This window comes from Mesoplodon bidens (assembly GCF_964165515.1).
Source record: "Mesoplodon bidens genome assembly, chromosome: 7".
Taxonomy (NCBI): domain Eukaryota; kingdom Metazoa; phylum Chordata; class Mammalia; order Artiodactyla; family Ziphiidae; genus Mesoplodon; species Mesoplodon bidens.
The window spans coordinates 46,826,557-46,849,883 of NC_138164.1; the positions used below are offsets into that span (position 1 = coordinate 46,826,557).

At 42.1% G+C, this 23,327-nt stretch overlaps 1 protein-coding gene across 2 annotated transcripts in view; it reads left to right on the forward strand.

Moving 5' to 3' along the window:
- SERGEF (secretion regulating guanine nucleotide exchange factor) overlaps positions 1-23,327 on the forward strand; it is a 215,978-nt gene that overhangs the window by 125,987 nt on the left and 66,664 nt on the right. For both annotated transcript variants that reach the window (XM_081238754.1, XM_081238755.1), the window contains exon 10: positions 14,600-14,636. In XM_081238754.1, the coding sequence (XP_081094880.1) occupies positions 14,600-14,636 (37 nt within the window). The remainder of the gene's footprint in view (positions 1-14,599; positions 14,637-23,327) is intronic.

The window sequence follows — 23,327 nt, forward strand, 5'->3', positions numbered from 1 at the left end:
TTAGGCCCCGCTCTCCACGCCCAAGGCCTTCCCCCCAACCCCTGCCTTTTTTTTTTTCTTTTTCTTTTTTTCCTTTCCCTCCTCTTTTTTACTATTGTGGTACTGATGTACCTTCCGGTTGTTGATTCATCTATGTTTTTATTTTTACATTCTTTCTAACATATCTGTTCGTTTCCTAGTCTAATTTTATTTTTTACTTCGTTATTTTTCTCTCTTTATTTTGCCACCCCACACAACTTGCAGGATCTTGATTTGTGAGCTGGGGATCGGGGGGAGGCTCCTGCAGTGGGAGCTCTGAGTCCAAACCACTGGACTAACAGAGAACCTCAGAACCCAGGGAATATTCATCGGAGTGAGGTCTCACGGAGTTCCTCATCTCAGCTCCAAGACCCAACTCTGCCCAATAGCCTACAAACTCCAGTATTGGAAACCTCAGGCCAAACAACCAGTAAAACAGGAACACAATCCCACTCATAAAAAAAAAAAAAAAATGAGAAGGCAAAAAAATATCTCACAGATGAAGGAGCAAGGTAAAAACCTACAAGACCAAATAAATGAAGAGGAAGTAGGCAATCTACCTGAAAAAGAATTCAGAGTAATGATAGTAAAGATGATCCAGAATCTCGGAAATAGAATGGAAGCACGGATTGAGAAAATATAAGAAATGTGTAACAGAGATCTAGAAGAACTAAAGAACAAACAAACAGAGATGAAAAACACAATAACTGAAATGAAAAATACACTAGAAGGAATCAATAACAGAATAATGGAGGCAGAAAAACAAATAAGTGAGCTGGAAGACAAAATGGTGGAAATAACTGCCAAGGAGCAGAATAAAGAAAAACGAATGAAAAGAATTCAAGGCAATCTCAGAGACCTCTGTGACAACACTAAATGCACCAACATTTGAATTATAGGGGTCCCAGAAGAAGACGAGAATAAGAAAGGGTCTGAGAAAATATTTGAAGAGATTATAGTGGAAAACTTCCCTAATGTGGGAAAGGAAATAGTCATCCAAGTCCAGGTAGCACAGAGAGTCCCATACAGGATAAACCCTAGGAAAAAACACCAAGACACATATTAATCAAACTAACAAAAATTAAATTCAAAGAAAAAATATTAAAAGCAGCAAGGGAAAAACAAAAAATAACATACAAAGGACTCCCCATAAGGTTATCAGCTGATTTTTCAGTGGAAACTCTGCAGGCCAGAAGAGAGTGACAGGATATACTTAAAGTGATGAAAGAGAAAAATCTACAACCAGGACTACTCTACCCAGCAAAGATCTCATTCAGATTTGATGGAGAAGTCAAAAGCTTTTCAGACAAACAAATCTAAGAGAATTCAGCACCACCAAACCAGCTTTAAAACAAATGCTAAAGAAACTTCTCTAAGCGGGAAACACAAGAGAAGAAAAAGACCCACAAAAACAAACCCAAAACAATTAAGAAAATGGTAATAGGAACATACATATCTATAATAACCTTGAATGTAAATGGATTCAATGCCCCAACCAAAAGACACAGACTGGCTGAATGGATACAAAAACAAGACCCATATATATGCTGTCTACAAGAGACCCACTTCAGACCTAGGGACACATACAGACTGAAAGTGAAGGGATGGAAAAGATATTCCATGCAATTGGAAATCAAAAGAAAGCTGGAGTAGCAATACTCATATCAGATAAAATAGACTTTAAAATAAAGACTGTTACAAAAGATAAGGAGGGACACTACATAATGATCAAAGGATCAGTCCAAAAGGAAGATATAACAATTATAAATGTTGATGCACCCAACACAGGAGCATCCCAGTACATAAGGCAAATGCTAACAACCGTGAAAGGAGAAATCGTCAGTAACAGAATAATAGTAGGGGACTTTAACACCCCACTTACACCAATGGACAGATCATCCAAACAGAAAATAAATAAGGAAACACAAGCTTTAAATGATACAACTGACCAGATAGATCTAATAGATATTTATAGAACATTGCACCCAAGTGTGGCAGAATATACTTCTCAAGTGCACATGGAACATTCTCCAGGATAGATTACATCTTGGGTCACAAATCAAGCCTTGGAAAATTTAAGAAAATTGAAATCGTATCAAGCATCTTTTCTGACCACAACACTGTGAGACTGGAAATCAATTACAGGAAGAAAACTGTAAAAAAACACAAATACATGGAGGCTAAACAGTGCACTACTAAATAACCAAGAGGTCACTGAAGAAATCAAAGAAGAAATTTTAAAAATACCTAGAAACAAATGACAACAAAAACACGACAACCCAAAACCTATGGGATGCAGCAAAAGCAGTTTTAAGAGGGTTTATACCAATTCAACCTCACCTCAAGAAACAAGAAAAATCTCAAATAAACCACCTAACCCTACACTTAAAACAACTAGAGAAAGAAGAACAAAGAAAACCCAAAGTCAGTAGAAGGAAAGAAATCATAAAGATCAGAGCAGAAATAAATGAAATAGAAACGAAGAAAACAATAGCAAAGATCAGTAAAACTAGAAGCTGGTTCTTTGAGAAGATAAACAAAAATTGATAAACCCTTAGCCAGACTCATCAAGAAAAAGAGGGAGAGGACTCAAATCAATAAAATTAGAAATGAAAAAGGAGAAATCACAACTCACACTGTAGAAATACAAGGGATTATAAGAGACTACTATAAACAACTATATGCCAATAAAATGGACAACCATGAAGAAATGGACAAATTCTTGGAAAGGTACAATTTTCCAAGACTGAACCAGGAAAAATTAGAAAATATAAACAGACATATCACAAGTAATGAAGTTGAAAACGTAATTACAAATCTTCCAACAAACAAAAGTCCAGGACTCGATGGCTTCACAGGCAAATTCTATCAAACATTTAAAGAAGAGCTAACACCTATCCTTCTCAAACTCTTCCAAAAAATTGCAGAGGGATAAACACTCCCAAGTTCATTCTACGAAGCCACCATCACCCTGATACCAAAACCAGAAAATGGTATCATGAAAAAAGAAAATTATAGACCAATATCACTGATGAACATAGATGCAAAAATCCTGAACAAAATACTAGCAAACAAAATGCAACAGCACATTAAAAGGATCATACACCATGATCAAGTGAGATTTATCCCAGGGATGCAAGGATTCTTCAATATATGCAAATCAATCAGTGTGATACACCACATTAACAAATTAAGGAATAAAAACCATATGATCATCTCAATAGATGCAGAAAAAGCTTTTGACAAAATTCAACACCCATTTATGATAAAACCTCTCCAGAAAATGGGCATAGAGGGAACCTATCTCAACATAGTAAAGGCCATATATGACAAACCCACAGTGAACATCATACTTAATGGTGAAAAACTGAAAGCATTTCCTCTAGGATCAGGAACAAGACAAGGATATCCACTCTCGCCACTCTTATTCAACATAGTTTTGGAAGTCCTAGCTACAGCAATCAGAAGAAAAAGAAATAAAAGGAATACAAATTGGAAAAGAAGAAGTAAAACTGTCACTCTTTGCAGATGACATGATACTATACATAGAAAATTCTAAAGATGCCACCAGAAAACTACTAGAACTAATCAATTAATTTGATAAGGTTGCAGGATACAAAATTAATGCACAGAAATCTCCTGCATTCCTATACACCAACAATGAAAAGTCAGAAAGAGAAATTAAGGAAACACTCCCATTTACCATTGCAACAAAAAGAATAAAATACCTAGGAATAAACCTGCCTAAGGAGGCGAAAGACTTGTACTCAGAAAACTATAAAACACTGATGAAAGAAATCAAAGATGACATAAACAGATGGAGAAATATGTCATGTTCTTGGATTGGAAGAATCAATATTGTGAAAATGACTATACTACCCAAAGCAATCTACAGATTCAGTGCAATCCCTATCAAGCTACCAATGGCATTCATCACGGAATTAGAACAAAAAATTTTACAATTTTTATGGAAACACAAAAGACCCCGAATAGCCAAAGTAATCTTAACAAAGAAAAACGGAGTTGGAGGAATCAGGCTCCCCAACTTCAGACTATACCACAAAGCTACAGTAATCAAGACAGTATGGTTCTGGCACAAAAATAGAAATATAGATCAGTGGTACAGGATAGAATGCCCAGAGATAAACCCACACACATATAGGAACTTAATTTATGACAAAGGAGGCAAGAATATACGATGGAGAAAAGACAGCCTCTTCAATAAGTGGTGCTGGAAAAACTGTACAGCTGTTCATGTAAAAGAATGAAATTAGAACACCATACACAAAAATAAACTCCAAATGGATTAAAGACTTAAATGTAAGACCAGACACTATAAAACTTTTAGAGGAAAACATAGGAAAAACATTCTTTGACATAAACCACAGCAAGATCTTTTTTGACCCACTTCCTAGAGTAACAGAAATAAAAACAAAAATAAACAAATGGGACTTAATTAAACTTAAAAGCTTTTGCACAGCAAAGGAAACCATAAACAAGACAAAAGACAACCCTCAGAATGGGGGAAAATATTTGCAAATGAGACAACAGACAAAGGATTAATCTCCAAAATATACAAACAGCTCATGGAGCTCAATATCAAAAAAACAAACAATCCAGTTAAAAAATGGGCAGAAGACCTAAATAGGCATTTAACCAAGGAAGACATACAGATGGCCAAGAGGCACATGAAAAGATGCTCAACATCACTAATTATTAGAGAAATGCAAATCAAAACTACAATGAGTTATCACCTCACAACGGTCAGAATGGCCATTATCAAAAAAGCTCGAAACAATAAATGCTTGCAAGGGTGTGGTGAAAAAGGAACCCTCCTACACTGTTGGTGGGAATGTAAATTGTTACAACCACTATGGAAAACAGTATGGAAGTTCCTTAAAAAAGTAAAAATAGAGCTACCATATGACCCAGCAATCCCACTGCTGGGTATATACCCTGAGAAAACCATAATTCAAAAAGAGACATGCACCACAATGTTCATTGCAGCACTATTTATAATAGCCAGGACATGGAACCAACCTAGATGTCCATCAACAGATGAATGGATGAAGAAGATGTGGCACATATGTACAATGGAATATTACTCAGCCGTATAAAGAAACGAAATTGAGTTATTTGTAGTGAGGTGGATGGACCTAGAGTCTGTCATACCGAGTGAAGTGAGAAAGAGAAAAACAAATACCGTATGCTAACACATATATATGGAATCTAAAAAAAAAAAAAAAGTGGTACTGATGAACCTAGTTGCAGGGCAGGAATAAAGAGGTAGACATAGAGAATGGACTTGATGACATGGGTGGGAGAGCAAAGCTGGGGCAAAGTGAGAGTAGCATCGACATATATATACTACCGAATATAAAATAGTTGGCTGGTGGGAAGCAGCAGCATAGCACAGGGAGATTGGCTCGGTGCTTTGCGATGACCTCGAGGGGTGGGATAGGGAGGATGGGAGGGAGGCGCAAGAGGGAGGGGATAATGGGGACATGTGTATGCATATGGCTGATTTGCTTTGTTGTGTGACAGAAACTAACATGGTATTGTGAAGCAATTATACTCCAATAAAGATCTATTAAAAAAAATAGTTACTAGGATTGGTTCTTTTTTCCCCTCCTTCAAAACAGTTATATTATTTATTTGAAATAAGTTTGCCTATTTTTGAGCTTTATGTAGATAATGTCATACAATATTTACTCTTCTGTGTCTGGTTTCTTTTGTTCACCACTTTCTTGAAGATTTATCCATGTTTTGAATAGCAGTAGGGTTTTTTCCCCATTGTTATAAAGTATTCTGATTATACTACACTTTATTCATTCTACTGATGATCAGTATTTGGGTAATTTTATGTTTTTATTTATTATGAATAAAGCAGCTGTGAACATTCTTGTACATGTCTTTTGATGGAAGTAATTGTTTATTTTGGGTACTTGGGAAGTAAGTATCGTTTGTTTTGGGTGTGTGTGTGTATGTATATGTATATGTATGTATTTACCTTTAGTAGATACTGCCAAACAATTTTTCAGTGCAGTTGTTGAATTTATATTCCTGCCAGCAATGTAAGAGATTTCCAGTTATTCCACATCCTCACCAGCACTTGGTATTGGCAGTCTTTTTAAATTTCAGCCTGTGTTGGCTATTAGGGAAAGGGTTCAGTTTTTGTTGTTGTTTGTTTTTTACATCTTTATTGGAGCATAATTGCTTTACAATGTTGTGTTAGTTTCTGTTTTATAACAAAGTGAATCAGCTGTATGTATACATATATCCCCATACCCCCTCCCTATCCCACCCCTCTAGATGGTCACAAAGCACCCAGCTGATCTCCTTGTGCTATGCAGCTGCTTCCCACTAGCTATCTATTTTACATTTGGTAAAATGTAACTCTCTCACTTCGTCCCAGCTTCCCCTCCCCCCACACCCCCCACTGTGTCCTCAAGTCCATTCTCTGTGTCTGCTCTTTATTCCTGTCCTGCCACTAAGTTCATCAGAGCCATTTTTTTTAAGATTCCATTTATATGCATTAGCATACGGTATTTGTTTTTCTCTTTCTGACTTACTTCACTCTGTATGACAGACTCTAGGTCCATCCTCCTCACTACAAATAACTCAATTTCGTTTCTTTTTATGGCTGAGTAATATTCCATTGTATATATGTGCCACATCTTCTTTATCCATTCATCAGCCAATGGACATTTAGGTTGCTTCCATGTCCTGGCTATTGTAAATAGTGCTGCAATGAACATTGTGGTACATGACTCTTTTTGAATTATGGTTTTCTCAGGGTATATGCCCAGTAGTGGGATTGCTGGGTCATATGGTAGTTCTATTTTTAGTTTTTTAAGGAACCTCCATACTTTAGGGTTCAGTTTTTTTGAGAAGCATGCTGTAGGATGTTTGGCTGGCCTGAATCTGTTAATTACCTGTCTTGAGGTTGGCTGTTCAGCTCTCATGGTTGTATCCTGTTCTCAAGAGCATAAGTAACTTACTGGTGTTGCCTTTACTGAAATTCAGATGCATTGTTGTGTTAGGCGCTTTTAGTCTGTAAGGATCAGAGATACTCTCAGGTTACTTTAGTATTGTAAGGATGGTCATAAGTACTGGAAACAGGTGAAGCAAATGCCTTATAAAAGAACAACTGGAAGGTCACTTAGAATGCAAGGCAGCTCAAAAATCTAGACTTTCTTGCACCGTCAGCAATAGGATCTAGAAAACTCACATTCCAGTGACCTAGCTACTCTTCTTTAGTTTGTTCCTGCTGCTTTTGACTCTTCTGCCGGTAGCTCCTCTGTATATTAACCTTTCTTGGGTCTATATTTTCCAGCTACAGCTCCAGCTACCACCTAGAGGACTCACACCCTACAACCTTTTTCAGGCAGAATTTCCACATTAAGCCACTTCACAGGCTGTGGCCAATCTATGCATTAACCAGCTTTGGGCAGGTATCCACCCATAGCCCATCCACACCAATTAGGCCACAGGTGCACATAGTATCAACATAACAACTTAGGAGAAAGGAATTTTTCTTAGAAGTGCACTATGGGAAAAGGAAGCATTCCGGGTGCCTGTTTAGTTTAATTGTGTATATGAATTTCAAATTCAGTAGACATTTCTCAAGTCCTCTCCTTATCTGCCAGTAGAGTAACTCTGTTGAAAAAGGAAATGAACTGTTCATAGTGAACCTATGCCAGTTCCTAACACTTATAGTTTCCTTTTACATGTTCCCAAATTATATATTTTATATGTTCTGGAAATGTATCTGCAGAACAGGGTCAAACTCAAAGTGAATTTTATTCTGTGGAAGTTGGGGGGTGGTGTGAAAGGGTTTTAGGATGTATGAGATTCACTTGTTTGTTAATATCCCATTTTAAAGATGAGGGAACTGAAGTCCAGAGAGGTGAAGAGATTTGCCCAAGGTCATATGACTAGGAAGTGGCAGGGCAAGGACTCAAATCCAAGTCTTCTGGTTCCATACTTAGAGCTCTTCCCACTACCCAACACTGCCTGGGGAGACATACCCTACGGCCACACTCAAATTATTAACAGTACAAAGGAAGTTTGACAAAAGCAAACTTTAGCCAAGGCACGTGGTAGGATTTGAGAGAAGGCAGATCTTTTAGGGGCTGAGATGATCTGGGAGACTTCCTCAAGGCAGTGGGTTTTGAACTGGGTCTTGTAAACTTGGTAAGGTTTAGAATGGTATGGAAAAGGGAGAATGGTGCAAATAACCATGCAAAAGCTACGCTTTTAGGTAGCTCTTAAAAGCATCCAGGTTGGAGTGAAAAGGACTGAACTAAGATGGTAGCAACTGAAAAATCAAGATATTGAGAAGGCAGAATTAACAGGATCTTGAGACAGAGTAGGAGGAAGATAAAAGAGTCAGAGATCTGTTAGTCACTTGAGAGTTTGAGCCTTAGTGACTGGGGCAGTCTGGAACCAGTATCAGAAGAAGAGGGGCAGTATGTGTAGTGGTTAAGCTCACAGGCTTTGGATCAAGGCTGACCTGGGTGTATAGTGGGTGTGACTTACCTAGTTTAAGACTTATTTTCGTATAGAATGTGCAAAAAAAAAATTTGCTTTGCGGGGAGAATGGGTTCTTTGCCCCTGGACTTTGAGGTGGAGGACAAGATGGAGCCTCTGGGCCCAGAGGTCTCATTTTTTGGCCTCCGTTGACATCTAGGCTTCAGTCAAAAGCTGAAGCCCTCGCAAAGGGAGTTAAAGGTGTCTTTGTAAGGCTAGGTGCTTCCAGAAGCAAGCAACTGTGCTGCCTCTCTGCTGTCACCAGGACCTCCTCTGAGGCTATTTCTGAGCCTAGGGGTAAAGCTCCGTTGGCTGACAGGACTGCACTTTGCTGTAAAACATGCCCAGACTCCCAGCCTGCTTTTCTAACAGGTTTGGAAATTCTGGTTTGTCTCCCCAGAGTTCTAAGCAGATGGCAACTGGGTTAGGGCAGAGTTTAGCAAAAGCTGCACTGAAGCGCCCATTCCCTTCCCTGTTAACCCTGGCCGATGAGAGGCTGCTGTTCTGGAGCTGCTTCCCAGCCTGCTTCCCCACCCCCGCCCCGGGCTGGGCGGCGCCTGCCAAAGACCAGCCGTGAGGGTGGGAGCCTGAGCGGAGCAGCCAAAACCCTCCCCCAGCAGAGTCCCCCACGGAATGGACGCCCCACCCCGCCGTCACGTGCCTCCACACGTGCGCGTCGTTGCCATGGCATCGGCCGGCGCCCAGGCCCATTGGCGTGAGGCGGAACCAATCAGTAGGCCCCTCAGGCTGCTGCGCGCCACGGGGGGTTCCTGAGCTGCTACCCCGCCGCTGGGACGAAGCTGAGGATGGTCTCTGGTTGGTGATGGGGACAAGTCTCGGGTCCTGGCTTCTGCCTGGTTCCTCTCCTTGGAATCTCAGTGCTTCTTCCCCTGAGTCATGGTCGCACCCCGCCCCACTCTGATTTCCCCGTTCAAAGTGTGCAGAGTTGAACAACCTGGTGGAGTTCCCGGAGAGGTGATAGCTTCCACAGCGAAGGCACAGGACCAATGTTTGTTGCCGTTTTACAGCCATTTCCCCAAAGAAAAAGCCCTGGAACAGCCCTTGATAGATCTAGAGGTGGGTACTCCTAGCCCCAGGAAGATGTTTGAGCCTAGTAAACCTGGGGCTCTCCCAGCATAAGATCCCTTGATAATTGGCACAGGGTTGCCAGATGTAAGAACTGGGGGGCGGTGTATTTCCACGCTGAATGGGAATAGGAAGGGTTTAGACAGTTAACAGGACAAAGTTTGAACGAGAATGGTCACAGAATTCTGCACCTCCACCAGCTGTAACACACTGGTAAGTTACCTTACCTCTCTGAACCCCAATTGCCTCATTTGTAAAGCGGTTGTAACAAAGAAATCTTAGATTTAGTATAAGTTTAAATGAAATAATACAAGCAAAGCAGTTAGCCAGGTACCTGGCCATAAGCTCTCAATAAGGGCCTGTCAGCTGTTTTTAGAAATGGTACAAGTGTACCGGTGGAAACTGAAGTGCTCACATTCAACATTTGGCAAATATTTTTCCATTAATCTACTGTTTGCTTATTCATTTAGTTATTCATTCATTTAACCCATTAATGTATTCAGCATATATTTACTGGGCATCTACTACCAGTCAATTCTTAGACCAGTTCATCCCTGTCCAACTGTATTTAGTGGGTTCCGGCCCCAAGGGGAGTTGCGGCTCCCTTCACAAGAGCTGATGGAGTCTAGCTTGGCAGGAGGGGTGCTGGGAGATCTTGTCCCTGTGGCCGCTGGGGCTTTGGACGTTGTTTTTTGCAGCTCTGCCTCCTCAGGCTCAGTTGCCTGCACAGAGCAGACCCCTCTAGTACTTGAGCAGCACTGAGACAGGACAACTTGCCACAGGCTCCTCTGTGCCCCATCCCTCACCCTTGGGGACGTGTGCCCACTGTATCTTGAAGGCCCCAACCAGCAAGCCGGAACCCACTTCCTCTACTGTGGGACTCTGTCACCTAGGACTGACCTCTTTTGGTGGCCCACAGTGCTTTGCTGTCTTAGGATTCCTGGAACAATCCTGTGCTTTTGATACCCCATCACCTCTACACTCTATTCTTTTAGTGCCCTTCCCTTCCGGCCCTCACTGTGCATCTCAGTGCCTGTCTCCATTTGCCTAGAGTCTCCACACCACGACTCACACTTGTTTTGTGACCATCTAACTTCTCTGGGCCGTCGTCTTTGGGCCCCTTCATGCCCTGTACTTGGGCTGTGTGGCAGAGATGTTACTGGGCAGGCACCCTGCTGGATCTCTGAGAGACAGAGGTGCTTAACACACACAGTTCATAAGCAGACATCTCATGTGTGCTAAGGGCCATGATGCGTGGCACTATGGGAGAAGCCACGGTAGAACAGCTGGCTCCGCTTTGAGAAGTCAGGGAAGGCGTTGCCAGGAGGTTACCTAAGCAATCTTAGAGGATTTTGCTAGATGGACAGTGGGAGAAAGGGAAGTCACATCAAGGAGAATAGCATGCATAAAAGCCTGAAATCACATGATACTCTTACAGAAAATGTAGTGTGAATAGAAAAAAGGGAATATGTTCTTTGGGGTTGAGAGTTCATGAGTAGCAGGGGGAAGAAGTGAGGCCAGAGAGGTAAACGGGGGCCTACACGTGAGGGCCTTGTGAGCCATACTGTGTACTTTAGACTTTGCCCTTCCAATGCTGGGATCCTGTGGAGGGTTTTCTATAGGGGCATGGCATGTGCAGAGTTGTATGTAAGGAAGGTGAGACCCGTGGCTGTGAGGGGATGGGTTGTCTCATTTGTCCTCTAGCAATTCTGTAAGGCAGATGGGAAAATACTGTTTTCTGCTTTTTACGCCTGAGAATGCTGAGGCTCCAGAGGTTAAATACCTTGCCAAAGGTCTCAGAACCCGAAAGCAGAGGACCTAGGATTCACCTGGCTTCCTGGATCTGAATCCCTTTCTCATGGGCACACTGCCATTGTTAACAGAATCTTCTAGAAAGCTGGGCAGTGAGTAGATGCTGACAGAAGCAATGTGAAGCAAATGGTCATTGATACAATCTTGTTGAAGGAGTGTAGCGCTGGGATTTTGTGGCCTGTGGTGTTCAGTCTCCTGACCTCTGTGCCAGTGCACAGACAGCAAGAAACAGTGGGGAGCTTTGAGCTTCAAGTGCAACATTGCCTTGACAAAATCCATTCATCACTGTCTCACTCATTAATTCACAGCAGCATCTGCTACCTGACGCTGGCATTTGTCAGTGGCTTGTTTCTGGAAGCCCCTGGTCTTCAAGCCTGGTCAGCTCTGCAGCCCGCAGCCCCAGGGTGAGCCCAGGCAGTCAGAGGCAGGTCCTTTCTGCCTACATTTTGTAAAATGAAATAACTTTATTTTTTAAAACACAAAGGTAGCGTGACCTAGCAGTACAGAACATGAGCTTGGAGATAGGCAAACCTGGGTTTTAGTTCTATGGCTGTGCCACTTAGCAAGCTAGGAAAGTTATGTAATGTATATGAACCTCAGTTCTCTTCTCTCTAAAATGAGCAAAGTCAAACCTACCTGAGAAGATGATCGTGATGAGGAAGATGAGATAGTGTTTATAAAGAGCCTTGGCATGACACCTGGCACATATGAGTCCTCAATATGGTGGCTTTAATTCCTGCTCTTATTGTTCCCACCACTACCACCAGCCACCCTACTGCTACCATCAGTTAAAGAATGTTTGAAAAATAGAAAATAGAAGAAAAAAATCTTATAATCTCATCACCATGATGCAGTTACCCTTATAATTTGTTTCCTTCAAATCTTTTTTCCCCACTACTTCAGAGTATATCAGATTTTACAGCATATTTATTTATAGCCAGGAAGGGTTTTTTTTCCCCTCTATGGTGGGAACTGCATTATATTTATTTTTCTTATTTTTAATAGATAATTTTTCTGATTATAAAAAGAGTGTGTAAAATTTAGAGAACATAGAAAAAGTCAAAGGGAAAACCATACTCATAATGCCTCCTTTATGCTTAGCCCAGAGGCTATCACTATTAACTTTTTGGAATAACTCCTTCCAGTCTTTTATTCATATTTTATTATAGAGTTGAGATCATATTACATATACAGTTTTTATGTGGTTTTCCAGTTCATAGGGTATCACGAGTATTTTCCTTTATTGTAAACATCATTTTCCAAGGCTGCATAATAATTTCCAAGTCATCAGATGGCTCTACCATAATTTACATAGAATTCTCCTATTGTTAGACATCTGAGTTTTTTCCCAGTTTTTCAATCTAAGCAGCTTCCTATGACAGAACCTAGGGAACCAGCCTCAGTATAACCAGGAAGCATATGATGAACTTGTGCTGTGTGTATGGCCTGAGTGAGGCCTGGGGGGACCCCTCAGATAGATACAGAGCCTGCTTCAAAGGAGCTCAGAGACTAGTCACCCTGGAATTATTTACTGGGGTAAAAATATACAGGTACTTCTTTGCCAGACAGTGTCAGGGAATCCACCTAAATGTGGGTAACCCTCTTCCCTGTGGAAGCTGAGATCCTGGACGCATAACTTTTACAAAGAAAACAGCCTCAGAAGCCTTGCTGCCCCTTCTCACCTACCAGTGGTTATTTGGCCTCCAATGCTCAAATGCCTTTTGAGCCTGCTACCTTGACTGTCGGGGGCCTGTGCTAATTACCTTTGAATATCACTTCCAAGTGGTTTGTCACTGGGAAAGAGTGAGAAGCTATAGCACCAAGAAAGGAACTTGTGTGAGAATCAGTGCATCAGAGAGACCCTAGTCTTAGTTTTGACACACACTTCCTCTGGCACCTGAGGCAAGTTATTTTCTCTTCCCAAGTGTGTTTTCTCCTTGTAGTGTTAAAGATTGGACTAGATGACCTCCAGGCTCTTCCAATTGACATTCCATGTGTACCTGAAGCCTTTTTCTTGCCAGGAGCTAAAGTGAGCGTCCTGATAAAGGTCACAGGATGCTTCTCCAGAGTCTCAAGTTCCTTTTAATTAGTACCTGAGGAGCCATTTATACTCTTCTATTCCCAATCACTTCCTTCTGGTAGCATTTGGGACATGCAGAGACTGAAAGGCAAGAAGTCTCTCTCACTGGGTGTAGCCACAGGATTCAGAACCCGAAATGATTGTCTTTTATGTATTAGGTATTTGTTCTTTATGTACTTTGTTCTTTCATTCATTCTCTCATTTAACAGGTGTTAATTGAGCCCCAAGTTTTGTGCAGTCCATCTGTGTAATACAGAGGGGAACGAGTCTCAGCGTTGTTCTCAAGACACACACAGTCTAGTGAGGAGACAGGAAAAAATGTAAAAGACAACAAGATGATTGCTGCAGTGGGGGTACATATAAGTTGCATAATGCAAGGAGTACTTGAGTCTGCCTAGAAGCAACAGCAAGAGAGTCTCTGGATGCTTTGAAATTTTAAAGGATGAGTAGAAGTTTTCTAGGTAGGCAGTTGAGGAGAGGACATTCCCGGCAGAGAAACAGCATGTGCAAAGGCCTGGAGGTGTTGGGAGAACATATTGTGTTCAGAGAACTGCAGGTGGTTTGTGTGGCTGGAAGGTGAAAGGGAGAGTGAGCAGATGAGGAAAAGTCAAGCATTTTTCCTCAGGCAAGTCTGTTTCTACTGAATTCTTTGCTCATTTTATCAGTCCAGATGAGAGTGATGGATTTTTAGCTCAGTTTTCCAAAACTGTGATTTGTATTCCCTTATATTTCCATTTTTATAGTAACACATGTTCATTATAGAAAGTCTGAAAAATACAAAAATGTAGAAAGAAGAAAAGATTTAAAAAGTCGCTCATGGTTTCTGCCTAAAAACAAATACTTTAACACCTTGGTGTATTTCCATTCAACGGTTTTTTGTTTTTTCATTTTTTCTTTTTATGTAGTCATGAGTGTATCGTAACTATAGTCTTTTGTACATGGTGCCCCTTTCTACTTCCTAAAATTTGCCAGAAAATAGATGTTATTATCATTAAAATATAACTGATCATCAAATATAATGGCTGAAATATATTTTTTGTTTAATGTAACTTATTTTCTTTCTCTTTACAGGTCTCCTGTGGCTCAGAGCATAATCTGGCAGTGATTGGTAAGTAATTAGTATACTAATAACTGTGTTTATTCTGAAACTCATGGGCAGAACTGGGGGACTCTTGGTTAACCAAAGGCCAGGGTGCATGCGTGTGTGTATGTTGGGGAAGAGTCTGGGAAATGGAAGCCTTCGTTGACCAAGGCTTTGCCAGAAGCCCTTTTTCTAAAAATTTCTATTCAAAAAGTGCCTGAACTGGCCTCCCTGCCTCAGGAAGTAGCATTTGGGAATATTAAAGATCTTACAGGCTGGGGGCATCCTGTGTAGAAAGCCGGACATAAAAGGGGAAGAGTGGGCTTCCCTGGTGGCGCAGTGGTTGAGAGTCTGCCTGCCGATGCAGGGGACGTGGGTTTGTGCCCCGGTCCAGGAAGATCCCACATGCCGCGGAGCGGCTGGGCCCGTGAGCCATGGCCGCTGAGCCTGCGCGTCCGGAGCCTGTGCTCCGCAACGGGAGAGGCCTCAACAGTGAGAGGCCTGCGTACCGCAAAAAAAAAAAAAAAATGGGGGAAGAGGATTGGGCTGCTCCTGGTTCTTGAATAAATCCTTTGCACTGAGTTCTTTCCTCTTGCTTGGCTCTTTCTTTGGAGTTGGGGGGTTCTGCTCACTGCCCTCGCTGCCATGTGTTTCATGTCACTCTGGAACTCCCAAGTCTCTGATAAATCGAGGCTTCCTCTTATTGACTCTGAATAACCAAGGTTCACTGTTTTTATAATCAGGCCTGTGCGTAGTTCCTTCAAGAAGCCTTCTAATTACTTCCACACGTAGACTCAGTCGGTACAATAAAGAGACAGTGTAGGGCCTGACTACCTGAGTCCAGTGCGGGCTTCTGCTTACTAGCTGTATGAACTCAGGTAGTCGGGCCCCACACAGACAAGGTGCTTAGCCCTCCATGCCTCATTTTTCTCACTTTTAAAATGGGGAGGGCAGTGGCATCTTCCTCATAGGGTTGTTGCAGTTGTTGTGAGGGTTAAAGGAGTTGATACACGTAAAGCGCTTAGAAGAGCACTTAGCTCCTGGTAAGGGTTTTAGAAGTGTTCGTTGCTATTTTCTGATATCATTAGTTCAAATAATTGCCCTCCTTGGGGCTTTAGGTCTCCCATCTGTGATAGGGAGGGATAAAAACAGGAAACCAAGGTTCTCTCCAGCCCCAACATTTTAGGACTCTGTTACAGCCCCATCCATCACTATCTGCCTTGAGGAGGTGATGTCTGTCCTGTGTACTTCCCTCTCCCAGCCTCTCTCAGCTTCTGAGGGGCAAGGCCCCTGTGTTTTCCTTTTGTTTCCTGCTTCTTTGCAGCGCCCAGAGCAGTGCCTGGCCCTCAGCGGAGACTCAAGCACTGTTTTCTGAATTAAGCTAGACTGGCTCGCTCAGCTGCCTGGCGTGGCAGCGGTTTGAAGCACTGCTTCGCAGGCCCGAATGTGATGTGCAAGGAGGCGGAGCCAAGGACAGCAGAGGAGGTGGGCTGACAGCCAGCAGAGGGGCTGGGGAGTAAAAAGTGCTGGAGTCAGAGAGGGAGTGAGAAAGCAGAACAGCAAACCTGCATGCTTTGCCACACCAGATAGGTTATACGGGAACTACTCCAGCCTGGGTGTAATTAAGAGAAGCTAATCAGAGAATCAGAGGCTGTGCCTAGGATGTTGCTGCTGCTGTCACTGGACTAGGAGAGAGGTTGGCACAAACAATAAGATTGCAGGGAATCTAAATACATGAAAGAACAAAATCCAGTTGAAGGAGGAGGCCGGAGCCAGCAGGGTGGCAGGCTGAGGCGACAGGCAGCTTAGGGCTGTAGAAAGAGCATAGACTCTGCAGGCAGACAGCCTTGGTTTAAACCAGCTCCATCTCTGTGTGAGCTTCCATTGTTTTCCCTTATCTATGTAATGCGGATAATTCCACCTTGCAGGATTGTTGTTGTGAGGATTAGAGGAGATAATGCGTGCGAAACACCTGGTACTATATAGGGGATGTGTAAGAAATTAATTCATAATTCCATTTCTTTTTCATTTCTCTTGGTCTGGGTGGGGAGAAGGGAGAATCACTTGTTAGTGTAACTGTTCCAGTGAAGTAATTCTTGGTTGGGAGAGAGAAATGATAACATTCTGGAAAGGTGCGTCTAGCGTTACTACCCAAGTGAGGAAGGCAGCAGAGGCTGTGGGAGAGCAGGGCGTGGCGTGCTGATGAACTCCTCGAGGGCAGACCTATTATTTTCTGTTTTGTCCCCAATGCCTGGGGCCTGGCTCGCAATCTGCTGAATGAATGGTTCCAGAGTCAGGAAAGGTGGGCTCAGTCACGGGACTCTGGACATGTCCACCTGCCTGCATGTGAGCCGGGATCAGAGGCTCCCTGACACCTGGGGGAGGGGGCCCTCAGTGGGTGCCCTGCAGGGTGCAAGCTGTATAGCAGGAAGCGATGAGAAGCCTCCTGTTAGCCCTGGCAGGAGGCCAGCAAGAGGGGGACAAGCTGGAGGAGGAGAGTTCCTACCAGCTGAAAACCTGGCTCTCACAGCCAGCTCCCCCCTCCCCCCTCCTGCCCTTGCCTACTTTAGGTGGATTTCCCTGCCTTCAGTCTCATCCCCGAGATGCAGGCCCTCAGTGCCTGGTGCTGGGTCACACACGTGACAGGCACAAAATGGTTGTAGAATAGACTAGAACAGAATATAGAGAGGCCAAACTTTGCTCAAAAGTAGAGGTGGCCTTAATATCTAATGAATGCACAGCACACAGATCAAACTGGAAGGGAGGGGAAAGAGATGGGTGAAAGGATATAATTTAGGACCTACTCTGTCTAAGAATGGACACAACTCCATGAAGTGTTTTTGTTGTACCCACTTCATAAGGAAGAAAACTGAGACTCAGAGGTTAAACAAGTTGCCCAGGGATAAGTACCAGTAAATGGTAGAGCTGTGTGCCTGACTTCTAAGAATGCTCCTTCGACTCTCTCATATCCTTGGGGCGACAGGATGCGTAGTGGTTAAGAAGAGCACAGGCACTGGGATCATATCGCCTGGATTCAAATCCTGGCTCCTCCGCTTATGAGCCATGTAACCCTGTATAAATGCCTTAACCTCTCTGTCTTGATTGCCTCATCTGGAAGATCATATTATTGACCTCATAGGGTTGTTATATAAAGTGCTAACAGTGCCTGACACAAAAGTAGGCTCGGTGAATGTTCGCCGGTGTTGGTGTCGTTGTTATATGTTAAGAATATAAGGAAGTAATTGTAAGATGACTGTAAGAAGGCTGAGGCTCAAGGTGGGAGTCTCAGAAGCTGGAGAGAGAAGTGTCTCCCCCACCTAGAATGCCAGGGTCCAGGGCAGGACCTCAGCATAGCTGCAGAACAGATTTGTAAACTGGAGCCTGGGTACCCCGATCTGGGGGATCTGGAAATCCCAGCAGCCCTGGAAACAGTGCCAGCCCAGATTTGCTCCAGGTCAGGATTCTGCTATCCGCTGTTCCAGGCAGGGACTCGGGACCTGAATGTTCCAGCCTGAGGGAAGCCCCGCAGCAGCCACATTTCAGGCTTCTTAGGAAATCAAAATAATTCGACTTTGATACTGCATTGCTTCCAGTTTTCTTTCCCCCCCCTTCTTTTGCAATTTGGTTTGCTTCTTTTCTTAGTTTTCCAGTGAAGTTTCTCTTGACCTGTTCTGTGTTTGCTGCCAGGTCACTCTTCCTCAGTGAGCCTGATTCCTCATCTGTAAAACCAACATCACAATACCCACCCCTAAAAGTTGTTTTTCCAAATGGCATAGATATGTCGGTTGCCTGTCCAGTGCCTGCTACAGAATAGGTGCTCAGCAGGAGAACTTGGCAGGTTCATGAGTTCATTTGCTTGCTTGCTTGCTTGCTTCCTTCCTTCCTTTTCACCCAGGATTTCCCTCCACATCTGACGAAGCTGGCTGGCTCCCATTTGTGGGCATAGGCGAAGTCAGCAGAGGTGAGATGAGGACATGTGGCCACCACTTGCTCAGAAGATCCCTGCCTGCCAGGGGCAGGCTCCCCAGGCCCAGCTCTGTCTTCGGGGCCCTCACTTCCATGTCTGGTTGAATTGGCTCCAGCTGTTTTGCTTCCCCCCAGGAGCAGCTTATTTTGGCTTGAATGGGCGATTTGTTTGCCTTCTCTCCTGATTTTCGGTTGTTCAGCCTTCCCTTCCTGCAGAGAAAAAAGAGCTGACCACATTTCCTTTCTTCCGCTCCACGCAGACCCTTGGAAGGGATTTTATTGGTGGCCTTTTCCTGGAGCACTCATGCTTGCCAGACGGGCATTGTTAAAGCGTTAGATATTTGGCAGCAAAGTGTAGAGCGTCCTCCTCCAAGCAAAAGCATCTCTTTTACCAAATTGGAGCTATAATCTATGCAAGGATCTTTTATTTTTAATTTTTTTCATTTCACTGATGACTTCCGATTGTTGAACCTTTGTACCTTTGTAATATGTGTGGCAGAACAACTGACCTTGCATGGCATGAGACCCATCAAGTGGGGTCATGTGAGGATTTAATAGCGAGAACTAACTCATTTTGACACTGGCTATAGCCCTGAGAGGCAATACCTCCAAACCCCGGGCCTTGTAGAGAGCTTAGAGGCAAGGACAGACTTGTACAGTCCTATGCACAGTAGGATGGGCAAAGTGTAAATGCTTTACTTATATTGTCCCATTTAATCCTCATACCACATTGATGCACTGTTGTTAACCCCATTTTCTAGATGGGGGAAGCTGAAGCTTAGGCTGAGCAGTTTGCCCCGCCAGGTCATCTGATCAGGAGGAATCTGTGTGTCGGGTCTTTAACCCAGGTCTCTATCTCCAGAACCTGTGGTCTTCTGCCTGCTGCCGCCTTCCTGCAGACTGTGACTGTCTGGCCTGTTTTTAAGGCCACCAGATAAGATTATTTCATCTCTTCATTTCAATATTTAGTTCCCCTTCATGTTGGCAAGTTCTTCTGTATATGTAGATTATATGTAATCTGGTTCAGATTAAGCAGTTCTCGGCATAATAACCAGATAAAATCGTGACATTGATGACATTGTGTTGTCATCACACTTCCCTCCCTACCTTCTGAGATTCCCACCCCTTTTAGGATTCTTCTTCCCCCTTCCGTTGTCCCTTCTCTTTAAAAAAATTTTTACTTATTTAATTTTCGAGTAATTAGTACATGTATATTATTTAAAACTTAAAAAGCACAAAAAGATTTAAAATGAAAAATTTCCCTCCTGCTTTATCTCCCATCTATCCAGAGTGCCAAAACCCTTCTACCACATGTGCAGCTAATGCCTATTATTAGTTTCTTTTTGCAAATATAAGTGAATACTAAGATATATTTTTATCCCCCTTTTTACGTAAATTGTAGTATACTTTACATGCTTTTTAGCGTCTGATTTTTTTTCTTTCAATAATTGATCTGGGAGATCTTTCCATATCAGTATAAAAGCCTTTCTAGTTCGTTATTACAACTACATAATGTTCCAGTGTACCTATATACTGTGATTTATTTAATCAGTGCCCTGTTGATGGACATTTAGGTGATTTCCTGTCTTTTGCTTATTACAAGTAATGATGTAGTGAATTACCTTGTATATATGTTATTTCATATGTGGGTGAGTGTAGCTGTAGGATAAATTCCTAGAAGTAAAATTACTGTATCAAAGAGTACGTGTATTTGTTATTTTGCAAGATACTGCAGAAATTGGCTTCCATAGGAATTATACCATTTTCCACTCCCACCAGCAGTGTGTAAGAGTGCCTCTTTCTGCAGCCTCCCTAATAGTAGTGTGTTAGGAAACTTCTGGAGTTTTGCCAATTTAATAGGTGAAAAACTACTCAGGGTGGTTTTGGTTTATTTTACTTTTTAAATTGAAGTACAGTATATATATATATATATATATATATATATATATATAGAGAGAGAGAGAGAGAGAGAGAGAGAGAGAGAGAGAGAGAGAGAGAAAAGTGCACAAATCTTAAGGGTTCAGACTGATGAGTTTTTATGTATGTATATACTTAAGAAACCACCACCCAGCACAAGATACAGACCATTTCCAGCACCCACCCCAGAAGCCTACCTCATGCTCCTTCTCAGTCAGTACCACACCCCCAGAGGTAACCACTATTTTGACTTCTGTCTCCAGAGATGAGTTCTTGCCTGTTCTTGAGCTTCATATAAACGATGTCATACAGTGTGAACTCTTTTGTATGGCTTTTTTTTGTTCAACACATTGTGTCCATAAGAATCATCCATTCTCTATGTAGCAGTAGTTCTTTTTTATTGATCAGTAATACTCCTCTTATGAATATACTACAACTTATTTATCCATTTAACTGTTGAAGAGCATTTGAGTTGTTTCTAGTTTGAAGATTGTGAATAAAGCTGCTATGAACATTCTTATATATGCCTTTTGGTGAACATATACATTTATTTCTCTTGAGTACATAACTAAGAGTAGGATTTCTATGTTACTAGGTCATATGTATAGCATTAACAGATTCTGCTCAACAGTTTTACAAAGTAGTTGTACCAATTTATACTCTTACCAGCAACATATGAGAGCTCTAATTGTGCCATATCCTTGCTAGGTATTTTTAATCTTATTGATTTAGGCCATTCTGCTGAGTGTGTAGTATGGACTCTTACTGTGATTTTAACTTGCATTTCTCTGGTAACCAGTGATGTGGAGCACCTTTTCATATGCTTATAGGCCACTTGGGTAGCTTCTTTTGTCTAGTGCAAAGACTTTGCCCATTGTTTTAAAGTGGGTTTTGTCTGTTTTTCTTAATGATTTGTAGAGATCGTTTATCTTATGGATTCAAGTTCTTTGTTGGATTATATGTATTGTGAACACCTCCTAGGCAGTCACTTACTCTTTTGCTCTTTTAATGATATCTTTTGATAAATAGATATTCTTAATTTAATTTAATTTAATTTAATTTTTTATTATTATTATTTTTTTTTTGCGGTACGTGGGCCTCTCACTGTTGTGGCCTCTCCCGTTGCGGAGCACAGGCTCTGGACGCACAGGCCATGGCTCACGGGACCAGCCGCTCTGTGGCATGTGGGATCCTCCGGGACCGGGGCACGAACCCGTGTCCCCTGCATCGGCAGGCGGACTCTCAACCACTGCGCCACCAGGGAAGCCCTCCCTCTTTTTCTTTTCTTTTTTTTGTTTTTTTGCGGTACGCGGACCTCTCACTGCTGTGGCCTCTCCCGTTGTGGAGCACAGGCTCCGGACGCGCAGGCCCAGCAGCCATGGCCCACGGGCCCAGCCGCTCCGCGGCACATGGGATCCTCCTGGACCGGGGCATGAACCCGCGTCCCCTGAACCGGCAGGTAGACTCTACCTCCCTCTTTTTCTTGATGAGTCTGGCTAATGGTTTATCAATTTTGTTTATCTTCTCAAAGAATCAGCTTTTAGTTTTATTGATCTTTGCTATTGTTTTCTTTGTTTCTATTTCATTTATTTCTGCTCTAATCTTTATGATTTCTTTCCTTCTGCTAACTTTGGGTTTTGTTTGTTCTTCTTTCTCCAGTTCCTTTAGGTATAAGGTTAGATTGTTTATTTGAGATTTTTCTTGTTTCTTGAGGTAGGCTTGTATAGCTATAAACTTCCCTCTTAGAACTGCTTTTGCTGCATCCCATAGGTTTTGGATTGTCATGTTTTCATTGTCATTTGTTTCTAGGTATTTTTTGATTTCCTCTTTGATTTCTTCAGTGATCTCTTGGTTATTTAGTAACGTAGTGTTTAACCTCCATGTGTTTGTGTTTTTTATGTTTTTTCCCCTGTAATTCATTTCTAATCTCATAGTGTTGTGGTCAGAAAAGATGCTTGATATGATTTCAATTTTCTTAAATTTACTGAGGCTTGATTTGTGACCCAAGATGTGATCTATCCTGAAGAATGTTCTGTGCGCACTTGAGAAGAAAGTGTAATCTGCTGTTTTTGGATGGAATGTCCTATAAATATCAATTAAATCTATCTGGTCTATTGTGTCATTTAAAGCTTCTGTTTCCTTATTTATTTTCATTTTGGATGATCTGTCCACTGGTGTCAGTGACGTGTTAAAGTCCCCCACTATTATTGTGTTACTGTCGATTTCCTCTTTTATAGCTGTTAGCAGTTGCCTTATGTATTGAGGTGCTCCTATGTTGGGTGCATACATATTTATAATTGTTGTATCTTCTTCTTGGATTGATCCCTTGATCATTATGTAGTGTCCTTCCTTGTCTCTTGTAACATTCTTTATTTTAAAGTCTATTTTATCTGATATGAGTATTGCTACTCCAGCTTTCTTTTGATTTCCATTTGCATGGAATATCTTTTTCCATCCCCTCACTTTCAGTCTGTATGTGTCCCTAGGTCTGAAGTGGGTCTCTTGTAGACAGCATATATATGGGTCTTGTTTTTGTATCCATTCAGGAAGCTTGTGTCTTTTGGATGGAGCATTTAATCCATTCACGTTTAAGGTAATTATCGATATGTATGTTCCTATGACCATTTTCTTAATTGTTTTGGGTTTGTTTTTGTAGGTCCTTTTCTTCTCTTGTGTTTCCCACTTACAGAAGTTCATTTAGCATTTGTTGTAGAGCTGGTTTGGTGGTGCTGAATTCTCTTAGCTTTTGCTTGTCTGTAAAGCTTTTGATTTCTCCATCCAATCTGAATGAGATCCTTGCCGGGTAGAGTAATCTTGGTTGTAGGTTCTTCCCTT